Source organism: Orcinus orca, chromosome 3 (assembly GCF_937001465.1).
Source record: "Orcinus orca chromosome 3, mOrcOrc1.1, whole genome shotgun sequence".
Classification (NCBI taxonomy): domain Eukaryota; kingdom Metazoa; phylum Chordata; class Mammalia; order Artiodactyla; family Delphinidae; genus Orcinus; species Orcinus orca.
Genome location: NC_064561.1, coordinates 115,894,219 through 115,916,488, shown reverse-complemented (window position 1 = coordinate 115,916,488; position 22,270 = coordinate 115,894,219). Strand labels below are relative to the sequence as shown.

Below are 22,270 nucleotides of genomic sequence, written 5' to 3'. Positions count from 1 at the left end.
CCGAGGGCCTTGAATGTCTGGTTTCTGCGCCGCCGGCCACGGGTGTTTGTTCTACCGGTCAGGAAGCAAGGAACTGGCTTCGCGGCATCTTCCTTTCCCTCTCCCCGGTCCTCCCTCGTCAACCCCTGCTTGTCTCTCCCGTCTCTCCTGTTTTCACCGCGCTGAGCGGCCGCGCGCACTGGACCCACTCCTCCCCTCCTCCGCCTCACCGGCCCTTCAAACAAAGCCCAGGGAGGCCGGCGCACGAGAGATGCGGCCGCGCTGCCACGCGCTCCACCCGGAGCGGGACAGCGAGCGCGGCCGCGCACCGCGCGTCCCCGCCGCTTCCTTCCCTCCCGACTCTTCCTTTTCCTTCTCCAGGCCCAGCCCCCCAACCCCCGCGCCGGGAAGGCGCCTGCGCAGAAGCTGCCCTCTCCCTCCTCCTCCCCCGCCCTTCCTTCCCTCTGCTCCTCCTCCCGTGCCCCGCCTTCCTTTCTCTCTCGTCGATTTCACTGAGCGCTCCAGGTTGCGAGCAGTTCAGTCCGTTTTCCCACTACCCCGCCCCCCTTCCTCTTTTCTCCCCACCCCTCGCGTCTCAGCCCCGTGGAGGATGAAGCGGCTGCAGTGGCCCCAGCCCCAGCAGCGGCACCGGCGGTGGCTGCGGTGGGGGTGGCCGGAACTGGGGTGGTGAAGAAGCGGTGGCGGCGGCGGCCGTGGCGGTGGCTGAAGGAGCAGCAGCCGCCCCAGCCGCTTCCCCTGTGCTTCCCTTCCTCTTGAGTGCAGCCAGGAAGTTTTTCGCTTCTGTGCATGTGTGTGTGCGTGAGTGTGGGTGTGTAAGGTGAAGATTTGGGCGGCGTTTGTGCAGGCGTTGGTTTTTTTGCCCACTTCTCTTCCCGTAACCCGGGTAGCTCCCGAGCCTGGGCTGTGGCCCGAAGAGGGGGCGCGGCGGCGGGCTCTCTCCTTTTGTTGTTGTTTCCTCCGCCTGGGGAGCTGAAGAGGGGACGCGCCTGGGTGGGGCGGCTCGGAGCCCGGGCCTGGTGGCCCCCGGGGCTCCCGGGCGGGCAGGGTAGGGCAGAGTAGAGCGGGCTTCAACATGATGGCGGCCGAGGCCGGCAGTGAGGAGGGCGGCCCGGTCACCGCCGGGGCAGCAGGAGGCGGCGGGGCCGCGGGCTCCAGTGCCTATCCGGCAGTGTGTCGGGTGAAGATACCCGCCGCCCTGTCTGTGGCAGCCGCCCCCTTTCCTGGGCTGGCGGAGGCTGGAGTGGCCGGGACTCTGGGTGGCGGAGCCGCTTTGGGGTCAGGGTTCCTGGGACCCGGGTCTGTGGTGGGGGCACTGGGGGGAGCCGGACTCTCAGGGGGAGGTGCTGCTGCTGGCGTGGCTGGTGCTGCCGCCGCCGGACCTGGCGGGGAGATGGCTTTCACCAAGGGGACCACTTCGTTGCCTGCTGAGACCTTCGGGGCAGGCGGCGGATTCCCTCCTTTGCCGCCGCCTCCTCAGCTGCCCCCTTTGGGCGCGGGCCTGGGAACAGTGGACGAAGGTGACTCTCTGGATGGACCAGAATACGAGGAGGAAGAGGTGGCCATCCCGCTGACCGCTCCGCCAACTAACCAGTAAGTCAAGACCGGTGTTTTGGGGGAAGCTGACTCCTGGAAAGAAGTGGGAAAACATGCCTCGTTCTTTCAGCTGTTACTCGTTGTGAAAAGTTTTGAAGCTTATGGTTCTGTGCATAGGGATTTAATTTGATCACTCATCTTCCCTACAGGCACACTCCCTGGCGGCTTGGTATATTTATTGCTTCTCTGGGAAGATGTAAAGTTTTAAAGATGGGAAGCATGGGAAAATGTGTATCCAGTGAGAACCGGATATGGTTCTGCCCCTTCCAAATTGAGGTGGCGTCCTGGGATTCAGCTGAGCTTGCAGCTACCAAGGCAGTCGTAGTCTGTATTAACCTGGTTGTGTTCCCTGTTGAAGCTAGATGACTAGTGAGAAGCTTGGAATACAAGCATTTAAATGAGTATTGTGTTAATATCATTCGCAACATGCATTGGTCAGAATGCTTTGTTTTTGTTGCACTGCAAATCCCAGCTTCTGCCTGTTGAAAGCATTGCGATGCAGAGAAGTCTTTGGATCACTTTTGAAAACGTGGGTCAGCGAGAAAGGAAAGTTCTGTTAATTACAGGTGTGGTTAAGGGCTCATAGTCCAACAATATTTGTAACTTGTGCCGTAGAATTCCCATTTATTAATATTAGTGTAATTCTTCTATAAGTTGAAGCTTTCTAAGCACAATATTGGAGCAAAACAAAATTAATAGTGTGCTTCCCTTTAACACTTTGTTGGTGGCAAATACAGTATTCTATTTGAAAATTAATTTTGACAGTCTACTGCGGAATATATATGACAAATGACTTTTCTATATATAGTACCTCCCCCTTGTTCTCTTCATAAGTGAACTTAGGTATGTATTTATAAAGCTGGACCTTGGTGAGAGGAAAATGTTGATGGGAAGAGGTAATAGTAGGTAAAATTTGCTTTATAGATCCCTCTTATCTGTCTTAATTTTCCTTTAGAATGTTGACAACCCTGGTGAGTATCAGAAGAAGAAAGATTTGGTTTCTGTGTTGACAATCACTCTAGACAATTGCAGGTTTTTTTGTTTTTTCGTGGGTTTTGTTTTCATTTGTATTTTGTTTTTTTGATAATCTTTGGAAGATTTAAAAAGGACTTAACGAATTAGGACATTTTTGACTTAAGGCTACATCTTTTGATGGAAAAGTAAAGTTAGTCTTACTTAGGTCAGCCATGGTTTAGGGGTGTTGTATTCCTTTTATGTTATTCATTGTGAGTTCAATTTTTTGGTCTGATTTCATACCAACTTATCATTTCACATCTGTGTATTGCAGACTTTTCTGAAGGTGTTCTGAGGGTGTTAAAAATTTAAAATATACTGCACTGTTTACACACCTTCAAGCCTTTTTGAAAAAATCACTTAAGTATTAAGGTTCCTGTGGTTACGATAAAGTGCAACTTTTCATTATGAAAGAATATAGGCTTATGCCAGTTATTAACTAAATTGAATTAGGCATATTTAGTATATTGCAGTTTTAAATATTTTTAAAGGTAGAATTTATTTTGTAGAGCAATTTTAGCTTCACGGCAGAATTGAGCAGAAAACACATAGTGTTCCCATTAAATTTTTAATAATAAACATGAGTGAGTATATAGGAAAAATTATGTTTCTGAGAAGTCCATTTGAGATTTTCATCATTATTGTTTGTATTTGGGAATAAAAATATTATTTGTGTGACTGTGTATATGAGAATTGTACCTGTTCTAAAAGGTATCCTCCATTTCTAGTATGTTTTTTAAATTTGCCACTGAGAAGTACAAATTTCCCTCTTTTCTTTATCTTAGATATCAACCCAAAGTCACTGGAGGCAATACAGTGTAGTGGTTAAGCGTGCAAATTCTGAAGTTAGACAAGATTTGGGTTGGAATCCTGACTCTGCTACTAACTAGCTGTGTGATCTTGGAAAGGTCAGTTTCCCCATCTGTAAAATGGGGACAATAATGGTGTCTCCCTCATACGGTCGTGTGTTTTTTTTTTTTTTTTTTTTGCGGTATGCGGGCCTGTCACTGTTGTGGCCCCTCCCGTAGCTGAGCACAGGCTCAGTGGCCATGGCTCACGGGCCTAGCCGCTCCACAGCATGTGGGATCTTTCCGGACCGGGGCACGAACCCGTGTCCCCTGCATTGGCAGGCGGACTCTCAACCACAGCGCCACCAGGGAAGCCACATATGGTCGTTTTTAAGGTTAATGAGAACCCCCTGAACATATTCAGCACAGTATCTGGCACATAGTAAGTGTTCAATAAATTAGTAGTCTCGCCATATAATATATAATTTTATTGTCATTAAATTGCCTACTAATTCTATTGCTATAGGAACTCCCTTACTAATAACTATTTGAGAGAATGTTTTGAACTCCGAAGGCCTGTCTACCAAGATTGATTATATCAAAAATTTTATTTTAAATTCATAAAGGCTTCTAGCAGGCTAAGCAGGTTTAGAGATGGAATTCAAGTGTTTTCTATAAATTCCTATTTTTAAATAAAAGGAAAAGCCTTAACGACTTTGTTAAATAATGTCAAATCTTTCATAAAAGTATTGAAGAAATGCTTTTGGACTAATATATGATTACTAGTGACTGGTCACCTTAGTTATTGATAGCATGATATTAAGGAGGTTCAGGTCATAGGATCGAGTCCACAGTGGTTTGTTAGATAGACCAGGGTTCCCTGGTCATGGAGTTCAACCATGTGTCCAGCTGGTTCAGTGCTGTTGGTCACAAGAGTCAAGTGACAATATGTAGATAGACCAGTGCAAATATAATAACACTATTAGTATTTTGTACCTTGTTTTTCTGTGTGCATGGTGAATCATTAGTCTCATGTTTATTACTGAGCATTTTCATTAGTTGGGTTAAGGCGAGAAAAGTTTGTAGAATTATAACTATTACATGTATTTGAATATTCTTTTTTTGTGTGTGCAAAGTTTGAGGAAAAAATTTTAAAAAGAAAAAAAATTCTCCCCATATATTTTTATGCTATAAAAGGTTCTGTATCTAAAATTGCTAACAAAGTTTTTTTTCAATACAGGTACTCCCTGTATTGTTATGTAGCTGCTTTTCGTGGTCCTTGTTATTTCTTTCTCTTTTCCCCAGGGGTGAGGGGTGATAGGAAAGGAGAATAGTTCCCTTAGTCCACCATCAATTATGTACAGAGATTTTTAACTATGAGCCTGCAGTAGCAGGAGGCTCTTGGGCTGAATCCAACTGACAGATATATATTGCTTGCTCGTAGTGTATTTGGAGCATTTAGTGATTACTTGCCACCATTTAAAAATAGGAAAACTTCATGTTTAAGAAGTCTCGATTTCTAGCATCACTTGAGAAATCAGAGGAGTTGGCTCTACCTGGTTGCTGTTCCTGCTTGAGAATAGATTTCTAGAGCTGAGTAGTGATTGCCCCATTTAGGTGAATTCTGAGCTCTACAGTTAACTGTGGTTACTACCAGGCCTGCTTTGCCTTTGATGTTATTTGCCTGGCATCTGGCTTAACTAGATCTTACCCTGGACCTAAAACGCAGGCTTTCTCAAGCCTGAAAGTAGAAGAAAAAAGAAATAAGGAATGTAAATAATACCTTTCTTTTCCTTAAGAATCATCTTACTGTTTCTACAAAAATAAAATCATTCTTAAGTCAAATAATTGTTAAATGTTAGTACTAAGACATGTAGCATTCATTAACTTTGTCACCGATTGCATTGTAACTCTGGGTGAGTCATTATTTCTTAATAAAAATGGGGGTGAGAATTGAAGAGATTAGTTATGGACAAATTGGTTCCTGACCAGGACCAGATATTTTTGCTATATGAGTAGTAGAGCAATGTAGTAGGAGCTTAATTTAAGGGATACAACAATGAGTAAGATTCTCCTTTTCTTAATGTCTCTCTAGTAGAAAGTTAAGTTACCAATTACTGTCAATTCAGGCTAGCTTAAGATAAATATCATGAGTGAAGTATGAGCAAAGGGTCATGGGTGTTAAAAGAATAAGATATTTATATAATTAGAATCAGTAAAGTCTTAGAGGAAAAGTAGCAGGTATGTTTTCAATGCTGCTTAATTTATTCTGAACAAGAGGTAATTGGTTCCTATGCCCTTTGCCTAAAGATTCTGTCAGGTAGAAAAGAATTACAAATTAATGAGTATAAACTTTTGACCTTTAGTGAGGAGTCTGTCCTACTGAACCCTTTTTTTTTTTTTTTCCGGTACGTGGGCCTCTCACTGTTGTGGCCTCTCCCGTTGTGGAGCACAGCCTCTGGACGCGCAGGCTCAGTGGCCATGGCTCACGGGCCCAGCTGCTCCGCGGCATGTGGGATTTTCCTGGACTGGGGCACGAACCCGTGTCCCGTGCATTGGCAGGCGGACTCTCAACCACTGTGCCACTAGGGAAGCCCCTATTGAACTCTTAATTATTTACCTGTGGTCTGGGGTAGGTTGAAGGGGGTGCCTACAGTTAACTGAGAATACACAGCACTACCAGAGGCTTGAATTGGTCTGGATCATTGATTAGCCACTCTAGGGAAACCAGGCAAACATTATTGACAGAGCCAAAAAAAAAGACCCAAAAGCCAAAACAACAGCAACAAAAAAACCTGACAGGGGTAAATTAGGAAGAAGCAGGGGAAAATAAAGAGGTCTTTTGGTTGCTTTGCTCCCTATCTCTTTACTAGCCATTAGGGAAATGAGAGAATGCCTTTAAGAGCAGCTCAAATACTCCAAACAGTACCTCGGTGGGGGCAGGTGATGGAACTTAGAGCGATTATTGTCAGGTATTACTGATGACATTTCTTGGTTGCTTACTACCTAACAGGAACTGTTCTAATTGGTTTACATGTGTTGTTGTAGTTGCCTACTGCTTCACTCCAAAACTTAGTTGCTGAAACATTTATTTGCTCTTGATTCTAAAATTTGGGCAGGGCTTGTTGGGGACTGCTCCATGTGTCACCTGTTGGCTATAATGTCCAAGGTATCTTTTTAACTCATAAGTCTGGTACCTCAGCTGGGATGGCTGGAACAGCTGGTGGATAGCTGGGCATCTGTGTGTGTATGTGTGTATCTGTGTCCATGTCTCCCCCCACCCCAACTTCTCCATTTCATTAGCTTGAACTTCTCCACAGCATGGCAGATGGGTTCCATGAGGGAGCATTCCCAGAGGACAGGCCTCACCTGCCAACACTTATTAAACCTCTCTGTTCTTCATGTTTGCTAACGTTCCAATGGCCAGTGCTAATCACGTGAGTCAGTCTAGATTTAGTGTGGGAGTGGGCTATAAAAGGGCACCAATATTAGAAGGTGAGATTTCTTGGGGGCATCAGAGTAACTGCCTACTGCATGTATTATTGATTCACAAGTAAATATTAGATAATATTAGAATACTAGTGGTTAGGGAAAGCATGGGAGAAAGGGCAAGTACTTTGAAGTTTTTCCCTTAGGGTCTACATGGTAAATTGTCTTTCATCGAATGGTCCAAATATCCCCACAATATATTTTGCTTCTGACCACCATTATCTTAATTTTAAACCAAAGATACTGAATATGGATGTTGGTTATGGCTCATTGTTTGACTATGCCAATGTATGTATGGTAGGTGTGTTATCTTGAAATCACCTGCAGTACATTTCAGTTGTGGGCTAAATAAAAAATAGTTGTTATCAGGTAAAATGTATGGATAACTTCTCCATATGTCTAATTACATCTCAATGGGATTTGGAGTATGCTTTTAGGTGTTCCAGTGATTACATGATTTTGTGAGTAAAACAATGAACATTGCGGGGGGACAGAAAGAAATATAAAAGAAAGTACAATGTAGCTGGACAATAAGGCATTAATGATATAGAAATAAGATGATAAAATTAATCTACGGACACATTGTACTAATTTTTCAAATTAGAGGATAGTTTTGGAAGAGTTGAAAGAATGAGAGTGTATGAAAGTGATTTTGAAATTTTATACTGTAATTCTCTTTTACTAAAGCTTTATAGAAAGTTAAATTAGCTTTTTGTAGCATCAGTATTTGATGTTATAGTAGTTCCCCCTTATCCACGGCTTCACTTTCCACGATTTCAGTTGCTCTCGGTTGACCATGGCTCAGATATATTAAGCGGGGCTTCCCTGGTGGCTCAGTGGTTGAGAGTCTGCCTGCCGATGCAGGGGACACAGGTTCGTGCCCCCGTCCGGGAAGATCCCACATGCCGCGGAGTGGCTAGGCCCGTGAGCCATGGCCTCTGAGCCTGCGCGTCCAGGAGCCTGTGCTCCGCAATGGGAGAGGCCACAACAGTGAGAGGCCCGCGTACCACAAACAAACAAACAAAAAATATTAAGCAGAAAATTCCAGAAATAAGCAATTCATGAGTTTTAAGAATTGTACACCTTTCAGAGTAGTGTGATGAAATCCTGCTCCATCCTGTCCAGGCATGAACCATACCTTTGTCCAACGTATCCTGCCATCACTTAGTGGTCCTACCTTGGTCGACAGATTGACTGTTGCACTATCACAGTGCTTGTGTTCAAGTAAGCCTTATTTTACTTAATAATGGCCCCAAAGCGCAAGAGTAGTGATGTTGGCAATTCGGATATTCCAGAGAGGCTGTAAAGTGCTTACTTTAAGTGAAAAGGTGAAAGTTTCCTACTTAAAAGGGGATGAAAAAAATCATATATGCAGAGATTACTAAGATCTACAGTAAGAACGAATCTTCTATCTGTGAAATTGTGAAGGAAAAAGAAATTCATGATAGTTTTGCTGTTGCACCTCAAACTGCAAAAGTTATGACCACAGTGTGTGATAGTGCTTAGTTGAGATGGAAAAGGCGTTACATTTTACAGAAAGATATTTTGAGAGAGACTACATTCATGTAATGTTTATTACAGTATATCGTTATAATTGTTCTATTTTATTATAGAACATATAATAAATGTTATTATTGTTGTTAATTTCTTACTGTGCCTAATTTATAAATAGGTATCTATATATGGAAAAATAGAGTATGTATGGGATTCGGTACTAATTTGAGGTTTCAGGCATGCCTGGGAGTCTTGGAATGTATCCCCTGAGGATAAGAGAAGACTACTGTGTAATCAGGAGAGTGATATGCATAGATACATAGTATTTTAGTAAACGAGGAAACTCTTTCATTGACCATTGCAGAAGCAGACTCTGGTAGAGTGACTTGCTTAAAAGGTCAAAGAGCTAGGTGGATCTGGGACAGAATCCAGTTCCCATGATTTTTTAGATATGTTTCAATTTGAGTAATATTTAATTAATTTTTCCGGGGGGAGGAAGTGGAAAGGCAGAGGCCCATTATTGAGTAATCATTTACTATATTCTAGGCAGTTTACATAGGTTATCTCATTTAATTCTCATAACTATACAGTGAGAATAGATATTATCCACATTTTTTTTTTGTTGAGAAAACTGATAGAACTGGAATTCTCATGCAAATACTTTACTTGTTCCATTCCAGTGCATATAATACACACATATATACGTGCACCCATACAAAACTTAATATACTCCAGGACTGGCTAGTCATGGGGTGTTGGACTGAATTATATCTCTCCAAAATTCATAGATTGAAGCCCTAACCCCCAGTGTGACGGTGTATGGAGTTAAGACCTTTAAGGTAGTAATTAAGGTTAAATGAGGTCATAAAGGTGGATCCATAGTTCTATAGGACTGGTGTTCTCATATGAAGAGGAGGAGACAAATGGGAGCACATGTGAACAGAGAAAAGACCATATGAGTTCACAGTGAGAAGGTGGCTATCTATATATAAGCCAAGGAGAGATGCTTCACTTAGAAACCAACTCTGTTGGCAACTTAATCTTGGACTCAGCCTCCAGAACTGTGAGAAAATACATTTCTGTTGTTTAAGCCATCTAGTATATGGAATTCTGTTATGATATCCTGAGCTGACTGATACACTGCATAAACCTGCATCTTTAAAAATGGCTTTGGAGGATTTGGAGCAGATTAAATGCTCATTTACTACTTGAGAAACAGGGTCTTCATGCTTTTATTTCCTATTTTTCACTGTAGGAAAGAAAACGTTTCCTTATACTTTAGCTTCATTCTTCATGAGTTCGTGACTTAACATCTCCTCTTTTGGCTATACTTGTGTTGAAAGTTGGAAAGCATTTAAATGCATGTCTGATTATTATAGTGTGAAAAGATCCTACACAAGATTGTGGGTGGTAGCTGTAGAAAACCTATGGGTGAGACATTACTCCAGGAGATTTTCTGTATTCACTCTGTGTTCATTGTTGTAACATTCAGTGTTACTTTTAAAATTCTTCTCTTTTATGTATCTGTCTCTAGCTAAGGGAAAGACCTAGAGATATCCCTCTCAATTCTTCTAAGTCTTCTTTGTAGGTATAGCCCACTACACTGGGTTCACAGTTAAGATACTTGTATAATAGTAGAACCATACCTCTCTTCCATCCATGTCTATCTACCTAAATATTGATTTATCTCTCAGATTTTCCAATTAAACTTCTTATTTTGAGATAATTGTAGATTCATATTTAGTTGTAAGAAATAATAGAGATGTTTCTTTCACTTATTTTTCCAGATATATGGCAATATCTCGTGATATCACAACTAGGAGTCAATTTCATTGATATAGTTCATTTATTCAGATTTCACCAGTTCTACATACACTGTGTGTGTGTGTGTGTGTGTGTGTGTGTGTGTGTGTGTGTATGGTGTTTATTTAAATCTATGCGGTTTTATCACATGGGTAGATTTGTATAATCATCACCACAGTAAAGATACAGAACAATTTCATTACTCCCAGGATCCCTTGTGTTGTCCTTTTATAACTAAACCCACCTTTCTCCATCTTTAACCTCTGGCAACCACTAATCTGTTCTTCATTTTTTCATTTCCAAAAGACTATATAAATGGACTCATACAGCTTGTAACCTTTTTTTTTTGGTCAACGTCTTTACTGGAGTATAATTGCTTTACATTGCTGTGTTAGTTGTTGCTGTATAACAAAGTGAATCAGCTATACGTATACATATATCCCCATATCCCCTCCCTGTTGCGTCTCCCTCCCACCCTCCCTATCCACCCCTCTAGGTGGTCACAAAGCACTGAGCTGATCTCCCTGTGCTATGCAGCTGCTTCCTACTAGCTATCTATTTTACATTTGGTAGTGTATATAGGTCCATGCCACTTTCTCACTTCATCCCAGCTTACCCTTCCCCCTCCCCGTGTCCTCAAGTCCATTCTTTACATCTGCATCTTTATTCCTGTCCTGTCCCTAGGTGCTTCAGAACCATTTTTTTTTAGATTCCATATATATATATGTGTTAGCATACAGTATTTGTTTTTCTTTTTCTGACTGACTTCACTCTGTATGACAGTCTCTAGATCCATCCACCTCACTACAAATAATTCAATTTCGTTTCTTTTTATGGCTGAGTAATATTCCATTGTATATATGTGCCACATCTTCTTTATCCATTCATCTGTCGATGGAGACTTAGGTTGCTTCCATGTCCTGGCTATTATAAATAGTTCATACAGCATGTAACCTTTCGGAATAGCATTTGTCACTGAACACAATTCCCTCAAGATTTATTCAAGTTCTTGCTTGTATCAATACTTTGTACCTTTTCGTTGCTGAGTAGTATTCCATGGTATGGATATACTACAGTTTGTTTAATCATTCACTCATCAGAGAACATTTGGGTAATTTCCAGTTTTAGCTATTATGAAAAAAAGCTGCTATGAACATTTGTGTTTATGTTTTTGTGTGAACATAAGTTTTCATTTCTGTCAGATAAATGTCCAAGAGTGCAACTGCTGGATCATGTAGTAATTGCATATTGAGTTTTATAAGAAACTGCCGATCTATTTTCTAGAATAGCTGTATCCTTTTACATTCTCACTAACAATTCATGAGTGATCCTGATTCCCTATGTCCTCACTACTAACCATTTTTTATTTTAGCAATTCTCATTGCCTAGTGATCACTAGATGCCTAATGATATCTCATTGTGGTTTTGTTATGCATTTTTCCTAATGATTGATGATATTGAAACTTTTTATGTGCTAATTTGCTATCTGTATATCCTCTTGGGTGAAATGTCTGTTCATCTCTTTTGCCCATTTTCCAGTAGGATTGTTTGTTTATTATTGAGTTTTAAGAGTTCTTTATGTATTCTAAATATTAGTCCTCTATCTGATAATGTGGGTTGCAAATATTTTCTCCTATTCTGTAGCTTGTCTTTTTCTCCTTTTAACAGGGTCTTTCACAGAGCAAAAGTTTTTAATTTTTATGAGGCTTAAGTTATTAATATTTTCTTCTATAGGTTGTGCTTTTAGAGGCAAGTCTAAGAACTCTTTGCCTAGCCTGAATCACAAAGATTTTCTCCTATGATTGTTTCCAAAAGTTTTGTATTTTTATGTTTTACAGTTAAGTCCATGATCCATTTTGTTTTCTTTTTTATAAAAGATGTGGTTTAGATTGAGGTTCATATTTTTGCCCAGGAATATCCGATTACTCTAACACCATTTGTTGGAAAGGCAAATATCTTTCTTCCATTGAATTGCTTTTGCACTTTGATAAAAAATTAATTGGGCATATATGTGTGGGTTTACTTCTGGGTTCTTTATTGTATTCTGTTGGTCTGTATGTCTCCATTTGCTGATATCACACTCTTGATAACCGTAGCTACATAGTAAGCCTTAATATTGGGTAGAGTGATTCTCTTTTCAGTATGTATTTAGCTATTCTAAGACATGTCTTTATGTATAAATTTTAGAACAAGCTTGTCCATGTCTACAAAAACTTTGTTGAAATTTTCATAGGAATTGCATTAAACCTATAGATCAGTTTTGGGAGAACTGACATCTTTACTATATTGACATGGTATGTTTCCATTTATTTAGTTCTTTGATTGCTTTAATCAGCATTTTGTAATTTTTAGTATATCAATCCTGTATGCCTATTGTTTAATTTGTACTTTTTTTTTGGTTTTGTTTTATTTGGAGCAGTTTTGTAAATGTTATGTTTTTAAGTTTCCACATGTTCCTTGTTAGTATATAGAAATGCTGATTGATTTTTGTATGTTGGTCTTATATCCTGTGACCTTGCTAAACTTACCTTTTAGTTTTAAGAGACTTTTTACAGATTCCTTGGGATTTTCTACATAGACAATCATGTCAACTGCAAATAGGGGCTGTTTTTTTCTTTCTTTCTGATCTGTATGACTTTTATTTCTTTTTCTTGTCATATTGCAGTGGCTAGAACTTCTAGTACTATATTGAATGAGAGTGGTGAGAGCAGACATCCTTGCTTTGTTCCTTGTCTTAGGTGGAAAACATTTAAATGTGTTTTGCCATTAAATATGATGTTAACAGTAGCTGTTTTGGGGGGAGAGTGGATAGATGCTCTTTATCAAGTTGAGGTTGATCACCTCTCTTCCTAGTTTACTGTGAGTTTTTACCATGAATGGGTGCTGGATATTTTCAAATTCTTTTTTCTGGGTCAATTTATATGATCATATGATTTTTTCCGTAGCATGTTAAGATGGTAGCTTACTGATTTTTTTAATGTTGAACCAGCCTTGCATAGCTGGAATAAATCTCAGTAGGTTATGATGTATAATGTTTTTCAAGAATTGCTGAAACTCAGGTTTTTGATGTGTTGAGAATGTTTGTGTCTAAGTTCATGAGAGATATTGGTCTGTAGTTTTCTTGTGATATCTTTGTCTTGTTTCAGTATTTGAATAATACTGGCCTCATAGTATGGGGTAGGAAATGTTCCCTACTCTTCTGTTCTTTGGAAGAGTTTGTGAAGTATTGGTATTAATATTTGGTAGAATTCTCTAGTGAAAACATCTCAGCATGGGATTTATTTTTTTTGGAGATTTTAAATTATGAATTCATTTTAAATGGTTATAGGGTTATACATCTTATTTATATTATTTTGGTTGGATTTTGGTAGTAAGTGGGTTCATTTCTTCTAATTTTTCTAACATAGCAGCATAAACTTGTTTGCATTATTACCTAGTTACCCTTTTGATGGCTGTAGAATAGTGATATTCTCTTTTATTCTTGATACTTGAATTTGTGTCTTAACTCTTCTTTGTTTTGTCAGTCTTGTTAAAGCATTATCATTTCTATTAATTTTTTCAAAGGTTAGCTTTTTGTTTCATTGATTTTTTTTCCCCTTATGGCCTTGTTTTAAATTTCATTGATTTTTGCTCTTATTTTTATTCTTTTTTTCTGATTGCTTTGGGTTTATTTTGTTCCTGTTTTTCTAGCTTCTTGAGGAAGGAATTTAAGATGATTGATCTGAGACTTTCCCTGTTTCCTAGAGTAAGCATTTAATGCTATACTTTTCCCTCTTAACCCATCTTTAGCCATATTCTGCATCTTTTGATATGTTGCCTTTTCATTTTCACTCAGTTCTGTGCTTCTTTTTTTTTTTTTTTTTTTTTTTTGCGGTACGCGGGCCTCTCACTGTTGTGGCCTCTCCCGTTGCGGAGCAACAGGCTCCGGACGCGCAGGCTCAGCAGCCATGGCCCACGGGCACAGCCGCTCCACGGCATGTGGGATCTTCCTGGACCGGGGCACGAACCCGTGTCCCCTGCACCGGCAGGCGGACTCTCAACCACTGCGCCACCAGGGAAGCCCTGTGCTTCTTTTTTTTTAACTTTACATTGAGACTTACATTTTGACTCATGAATTATTTAGAAGTGTGTTGTTTCATTTCCAAGTGTTTTAAGATTTACCAATTGTCTTTCTGTTATTGATTTCTCGTTAGAGTCCATTATGGTCAGAGAACATACCCTTATGATTTCAGTACTTTTAAATTTGTTGAAGTTTGTTTTATAGTCTGGGATTTGGATATGGTCTATCTTGGTGAATGTTCCATGGATGCTTGAAAAAAATGTGTATTTGTCTGTTCTTTGGTGGAATGTTCTATATATGTCAATTAGATCCTTCTGTTTGTTTTGTTCAGAACTTTTAAATCTTTCCTCATTTTCTGTTTAGTATTTCTGTGAGTTTCTGAGATAGGAGTCTTAAAGTTCCCACTATAATTTTGAATTTATCTATTTTTTCTTTCAGCTCTATCAGTTTTTGCTTCATATACTTTGGGGCCCTGTTGTTTGGGTGTACACATTTAGGATTGTTATGTATTCTGGTGGATAGATCCTTTTATCATTATCTAATGTCCCTCTTTTGTCTCTAGCAATTGTCTTTGCTCTTAAGTCTATCTAATAGTAATATAGCAACTCTTGCTTTTATTTTGTTTACCTGTACATTTTTCCATCATTTTACTTTCAATGTGTCTTATTTTAAGTGATCTAATTATAGAGAACTTATAGTGGGGTCTTTTTTTTTTTTTAGTTCATGCTGTTAATCTGTCTTGGTGTATTAAATATTTATGTTTACAGTAATTATTAATATTTTAGGGCTTAAGTCTGCCATTTTACTTTTTGTTTTCTGTTTGTTCTCTTTCTCATTTCTCTTTTTCTCTTTTCTTGCTTTCCTATGGGTTACTCGAACATTTGTTAGGATTTCATCTTGAAGTATTTATAGTGTTTTTTCAATATATCACTTTGTAGATACTAAAATAACATATGTAATTTACCACAGTCTATGGGTATAAGCATTTTATCAATTCGAGTGAAGTGGGGAAACTATTCTTCCACTTAGATCCCTTTACCTTCCCACTTTGTAAATATTGTTCTCTTGACTATTTCTTCTACATACATTGGGCAGCTTTTCTGATGGTGTTAATATTTTTGTTATTGTGGTAAAATATACATGACATAAAACTTATTTTAATCATTTTTAGGTGTATAGTTCTGTGGTATAAAGTACATTCACATTGTTGTTCAACCATTGTCACCATTGTTCTCCAGAACTTTTCCATCTTCCCCAGCTAAAACTGTACCCATTATACACTAACTTTCCAAACCCTTTTTCCTCAGCCCCGGCAACCACCATTTTACTTTCTGTTTCTATGAATTTGACTACTCTAGGTACCTCGCATAAATGGAGTCATAGAATATTTTACTTTTGTAACTGACTTGTTTCACTTAGAATGTCTTCAAGGTTCATCTGTGCTGTAGCAGTTGTCAGAACTTGTTTCTAAAGTCTGAATAACATTCTAGACTTATTGCACATTTTGTTTATCCATTTATCTGTTTGTGGGCGCTTGGGTTGCTTCCCCTTTTTGGATATTGTGAATAATGCTGCTTGAACATAGTGTATAAATATCTGTTTTAGTCACTGCTTTCATTTTGGGAATAGGAATTTTTGGGTCATAGGGTAATTCTGTGTTTAAGTTTTTGAGGAATTGCCATATCATTTTTGATAGCAGCTATACCATTTTATAGTCTCACTAGCAATGTATGAGGGTTCTAACTGCTCCATATCCTCACCATCACTTGTATTTTCTTTTTTTTTCTTTGTTTGTTTTTTGGATTTTTTTGGAGATGAAATAGCTATCCTGATGGGTGTGAAATGGTTTCTCATTGTGGTTTTGACTTGTATTTTCCTAATGAATAGTGATGTTGAGCATCTTTTCATGTACTTATTGTCCTTTTTTATATCTTCTTTGTAGGAATGTCTCTTTTCAAGTCCTTTGTCCATTTTTTAATCAGGTTGTTTGTTTTTGTTAAGTTGAAGGAGTTCTTTATATATTCTGGATATCAGTCCCTTTTCAGATAAATGGTTTGCAAATATTTTCTCCTGTTCTGAGGGATTGCTTTTTCACTCTGTTGATAGTGTCTTTTGATACACAGAGGTTTTTAATTTTGATGAACTCCAGTTTTTTATGCCTGTATAATTTTTATTCCATTCATCTGTTATGGTTTTAAAACCTCTTGAGTAGAAAGGTAGTCTATTGTATTTACCCATATTTTTGCTTTTCTCATTGTGCTTTCTTCTTTCCTGATGTTCCAAGAGTCCTTGTTTTATCAATTGAAGAACTTCCATAGCCATTCTTGAAGGATACATCTGGTAGTGACAAATTCTTCTAGTTTTCCTTTGTCTGCTGTGTCTTTATTTCCGCTTCATTCCTGAAAGATAATTTTGTCAGATACAGAATTCATGGTTAACAGTTCTTTTCTTTCAGCACTTGAAAAATTTTTTGTTACTTTCTTCTGACCTTTGTGGTTTCAGATTAGAAAACTGCTGTCATTTGAGTTGGTGTTCCCTATAGGTAATGCATCCTTTCGATGTGGTTGCTTTCAGGATTTTTCTTTGTCTTTCGTTTCAAATATGTATGTCAAGGTGTAACTTCTGTGGGTTTACCTGTTTGTGGTTTGCTCACTATAATCTGTAGCTTTACATCTTTCTCCAAATTTGGAAGTTTTCAGCCATTTGTTGAATACTCTTCAACTCTACTCTTTTTCTCTTCTTTTCATGGGGCTCAAAATGATATGGATCTAGATCTTTCATTATTGTCCCATCCATCTACGAGACCTTGTTGTTTTCAGTGATTTTTCTTTTTTGTTCATATTGGGTGAATTCTGTTGATCTGTCCTCAAGTTCACTGATTCTGTTCTCCATAATTCCTACTATTGAGCCCATCTAATAAGTTTTTGGTTTTCTTTCTTATTGTAGTTTTCAGCTCTGTAATTTCTTTTTGGTTGTTTTTTTTTTATATTTTCTATTTCTTGGGTTGAATTTTGTCTGTTTCAAGAGAATTTGTAATTGATGGATGGAAAATTTTTATGATGGCTGCTTTACAGTCTTTGTCAGATAATTCCAATGTCTGATTCATATCAGTGTTGGCATCTGTTAATTGTCTTTTTCTCATTCAAGTAGTGATTTTTTTGGTTCTTAGCATGATGGATGATTTTTGATTGTATGTTGGGCATTTTGTCTTCCATGTAATGTTTTTAAAATCAGTTTGTCCTGTAAGTATCATTTTTTTTTTTTAATTTGGCTGCACTGGGTCTTAGTTGCAGCATGCGGGATCGTTTTTCGGTTGTGGCATGTGGGCTGTTTAGTTGTGGCATGTGGGCTCTATTAGTTGCACCATGTGGGATCTAGTTCCCTGACCAGGGATTGAACCTGGGCCCCGTGCATTGGGAACACAGAGTCTTAGCCACTGGAACTCCACCAGGGAACTCCCCCCATAAGTGTGATTAATATATATTTACTGTAGAAAATTCGGGGACTATTGAGAAATACAAAGAAAAAAATCACTTTTCTATTGCCAAAGATAGTTCCTGTTATGAATAATACATAACATTTATCTGAAAGGAAATATGTACAGGTATGCTTTGGAGGTATTATATTGCAAGTTCCATTTCAGACTACCACAATAAAGTGAACATCACAATAAAGCAAGTCACAGGAATTTTTTTGATATTCTATTGAATTAATTTTAATTTATCCATATTAAAATTACGTTTATGGTGGTGGGATGAATTGGGAGATTGGGATTGACATATATACACTAATATGTATAAAATAGATAACTAATAAGAACCTGCTGTATAAAAAATAAAGTAAAATTCCAGAAAAAGGTACAGAAAATTATATATGAATTCAGAGAATACAGGTGATCATTAAAAAAAAATTATGTTTACACTGAACTATAGTGTCTGTTAAGAGTGCAATAGCATTATGTCTAAAAAATACACATACCTTAATTAAAAAATACTTTATTGCTAAAAAAAATTAACCATTATCTGAACCTTCAGCAAGTCATAGTAGTAACATCAAAGATCACTGATCACAGATCACCGTAACAAATCAGTAATAAGGAAAAATTTTGAAATATTGTGAGAATTACCAAAATGTGACACAGAGACACAAAGTGAGCAAATGCTGTTGGAAAGATGGACTTGCTCCATGCAGGATTACCACAAACCGTCAATATGTAAAAAAACAATTATTTGCAAAGGACAATAAAGTAAAGCACAATAAAATGAGATATGCCTGTGTATATCCCCATCCCCTCAAATATAATTGTAGCTAACACTTTCACAGATGAGGAAATTGAAGTAAGGAGAGTTTTAGGTAACTTTCCCAGCTCACAAAACTACCAAATGATTCAACGCAAACTTTTGATTCCCGGGTTTATGTGTTTAACCACTGTGGTACAGTCTCTCTTGTTCTGTTTTTTTTTTTTCCTCCCCCTGTACCACTTCAGAAAAATTGTTTCAGTAGGAGAATGAACTTATTTTGGGAGGGATAATCAATAGGTTAACAGCCCTCTAAAAGGCATTTTGAATAGTGTTTATTTTAAGTAGTTCAATATATATGTCTATAGGTACTTGAATGTGTTTATATACATATATATTACACATATGTGTGTGTTTGTGTGTGTGTGTGTATATATATATACACACACACATGCATTTTGGAAGATTATCTTAGGTAGTAGAGAAATGAGTTTTGATACCTCTTGTTAGGCATCCACTTGGGAATATTTAAATAAATGAATACCTCCTTCCATTTGAATGGGAAGCAATACAGGCTTTTTTTTCTTTTTACAGGCTTTTATCTTCCTTGAAAAGAAAGTTGTGTTTTTGTTTTTGTTTTAAGTAAATCATTGTTAGCTTCCTTACTCATATATTGAGGAACAAATTGTGTAGAAATTCTTCCACGCATTATTTCACTTAGGTGACTGTAAGGTCACCCATCACATGTATGTAGTGAGCTTGGTTGTTTATCCATATCAGCGAGTTTTAGGGTAGCTGTCTAAGAATTGATTTAGGGGAAATTCCTAATTATTGGGTTAAATAGTGACTGTATGAGGGCTTAGGAATAACTCACTACCTTTTAGTTTCTACCTAAGAAAACTAATCCAGTTATCTAAAGTGCAATTGCTACTGTATGTATTTACTTATGGGACACAGCAATGGTAGCATGATGGTAAGAGAAATTAAATATCAAGAGAAATTAAATCTTCAGCAATTCTTTGGAATCCTATTAGAATTCTCTACATTTGTCATTGCTGGCAACTAAAGATGAGTTAACGATGTGGTTTGATGTTTGCTTTTAGTCATTACATAAATTTGACTTTTCATGGAATTCAGGAAAAAGGAACACACTGACAGGGGCTGTATCCTCTAGTTAATAGAATTGATGAATATTATCCTCAGAATATTTTCATCATGAAACCATTTTGAAATAATTATAAAAGTGAATAGCATTTAAAATACCTAATCATTTTATTTGACACTGTTTTTTAGGGACCTATTCTGTGTAATTTGATAAAATGACATCACTACAGAGTCAGAAATCATACAAAGTCTTAGAGTGCTGTGGAGAAATAGTACAATACGTTTTAATAAATTAGTATTAACTTTCATGGAAATAATATTATTTGCCTAGTGCACAGGGCCTGTGAATGAGTACAGTGGATGAGAGGTTGAAATGTAATAGCTAGCAGACATATCTTGATATGTTGTAAATGCCATGGTAAGGAAGGAGTCTGAGCATTGTCCTGTAGGCATGTGGAATCCATAGAATGCAATCTTTTTCTACTTAAGTTTTGAAAACTTTTTTTTTTAAGATTTCAGTCAATTTGCCCTTTTCTCCTTTCCCACTTCAATGTAATCATTTACTGTGATGGTTCTTTTCTACTTCCTAAATTGCTTTGGAATCTAACTTTTTAAAAATCTCCTGTGGCTTCAAACCTCATTTTCTCTTTCCTTCTGTTGGGGTAGTCATTAATTTTTCCCTGTCCCTGATCTCTCTCTTTGCCAATTAATAATTCATTTTGCAGTGGTTTTCAGAATTTTCTAATTTCATCCAAGTAAAAATTAAGAAACTTATTGTACATTGTGACAAAACTTGGGTGTGTGTAAATACAAAGAAAACCAAAAATTGCCTGAAAAATACCCTTTTTAATGACTACTTATGATACATTTTGCTGTCTTTTTTAAAACTCTGTTCTATTCTACTTTAAAAAAAAAGACATTGGTGGAGAGTAAATTGAATTCAAGACTCCCAGCAGTTTTCAAAACTGCTTTATATTACTGCCAGCATGATTTTTAAAATACAGACTTTATTGTACACTCTCTTGAGACCTTTCTGTGAGTCTCCATTGTCTAAGTGAGTAGTGGCTTTCAAACCTAATTTTGACCATGACTCACCAAAAGAAATAGATTTTACATTTGTGACCCAGCGCACACATATAAACAAACATATATAACAGAAACAAAGTTTAATGAAACAGTACTTACTCTTACTACCTGGGATGCACTCTATTTATTGTTCTTTTCTATTTCACTTCATTAGAAAAAAGAAAACAAAACTGATTGTGACCTGCTAAATTGATTTCTTGACCCAATGTCTTGAGACCTGCAGGTTGAGATAAGAAAATTAAAGCTTTATTACGACATATAATGCCATTTTACACTGTTCTCCAGTATTTAATTTTTCATCAATACTATGCTGTTTATTCCTTAAACTTGCCATGGTATTTTCTATTACACCATTTACTATTCTGTCTGGGGTGCCCTCTCTCTTCCTTGATTGTGTGACAAACTTTGTTTATTCTTCTGAATTTAGCTGAGATGTTACTGAAGGTGGTAGAGAATGACAAAAATAAAAGTTTCTTCTCAAGAAATGATGACAGGGATCTCATCAAACAAACTTGGAAAGAAATGTTTTCTTAGAGAAGTAAACCACAATATCTTAAATTAACGTGGTGACTTGAAGATGCTTTCTGTTTAGAAAGATCTGACAGTAACAAGTTGGCGGTATTGACATATTTAAAGAATGGGGATTATAGCAAGTGACATAGTCATATTGGACTCATAGAAAATGGAGCCTTATTCAGGGTAAGTGTGTCAGTGATCATCTATAAGTTCAAGCGAGTGGGAGCCCAAGGATGAAACTTCTTTGTTTCTGGTGCAGTTTTTTTCTTTTTAATGCTTTTTAAAAATGTTTTCATTCTATATATGAATTATATATATCCTTTGTGCAGATTTCGTGCTCAGTAAGCAACCTCCCCCCACAATTTTTTAAGTTGAAAAATCTGCAGAAAAGTTATAAGAATAGTGTACTGAGTAACTATATATCCTTTACCTTGACAGTTTGCCACATTTCATTTATCCTTTTATCTTTATACATCCACATATTGTACATTATTTTTACTAAACTGTGAGTTACTTGCAGAGATCATGTCACTTTCCTCTTAAATACCTTATCTTATATATCCTAAGAATAAGGGCAATAGCTTACATAGTCAAATATAATGAATTAAACACTAACATAGTATTCATATATCTTCAGTTATTCCTGTAATGTCCTATATATCTGGTTTTTTTTGTTTGTTTAATTCCATTTAATTGTTATATCTCTTTAGTCTCCTTTAACCTAGAACAGTCCCGTCAACTTCTTTTTCTTCCATGATATTGACCTTTTTTTAAGAGTCTAGGACAGTTGTTTTGCAGGATATATCTCTATTTGTATTTGTCTGATTGTTTCCTCATAATTAGGTTCAGGTTAACCATTCTTGGCAGGAATACTCCATTGGTTCTTGGTACATCATGTCCAGGGTGTATGATGTCAGTTGTCTTATTGATGAGGTATATAAGTTTGAACTTGGTTTAGGTAGATTCTACCATATTTTGCTATTGAAAGGTAATTAATAAATAATAAGTACCCAGGGGTTTTAGTATTCATTGATGATTTTTACCTGAATCAGTTATTATTACTCTGTTGTAATGGTATGGTAAAA

General features: G+C 37.7%; 1 protein-coding gene across 5 annotated transcripts in view; it reads left to right on the top strand.

Moving 5' to 3' along the window:
* The first annotated feature begins 477 nt into the window (after positions 1-477).
* Positions 478-22,270, top strand: part of RASA1 (RAS p21 protein activator 1) — a 109,810-nt gene continuing 88,017 nt past the window's right edge. For 3 of the 5 annotated variants that reach the window (XM_033401655.2, XM_033401644.2, XM_049708301.1), the window contains exon 1: positions 479-1,590. In XM_033401655.2, the coding sequence (XP_033257546.1) occupies positions 1,073-1,590 (518 nt within the window). In that variant the 5' untranslated portion in view covers positions 479-1,072. Of the gene's footprint in view, positions 1,591-22,270 lie in introns of all 5 variants that reach the window. The other 2 variants (XM_049708300.1, XM_004263550.4) reach the window with 2 other exon arrangements.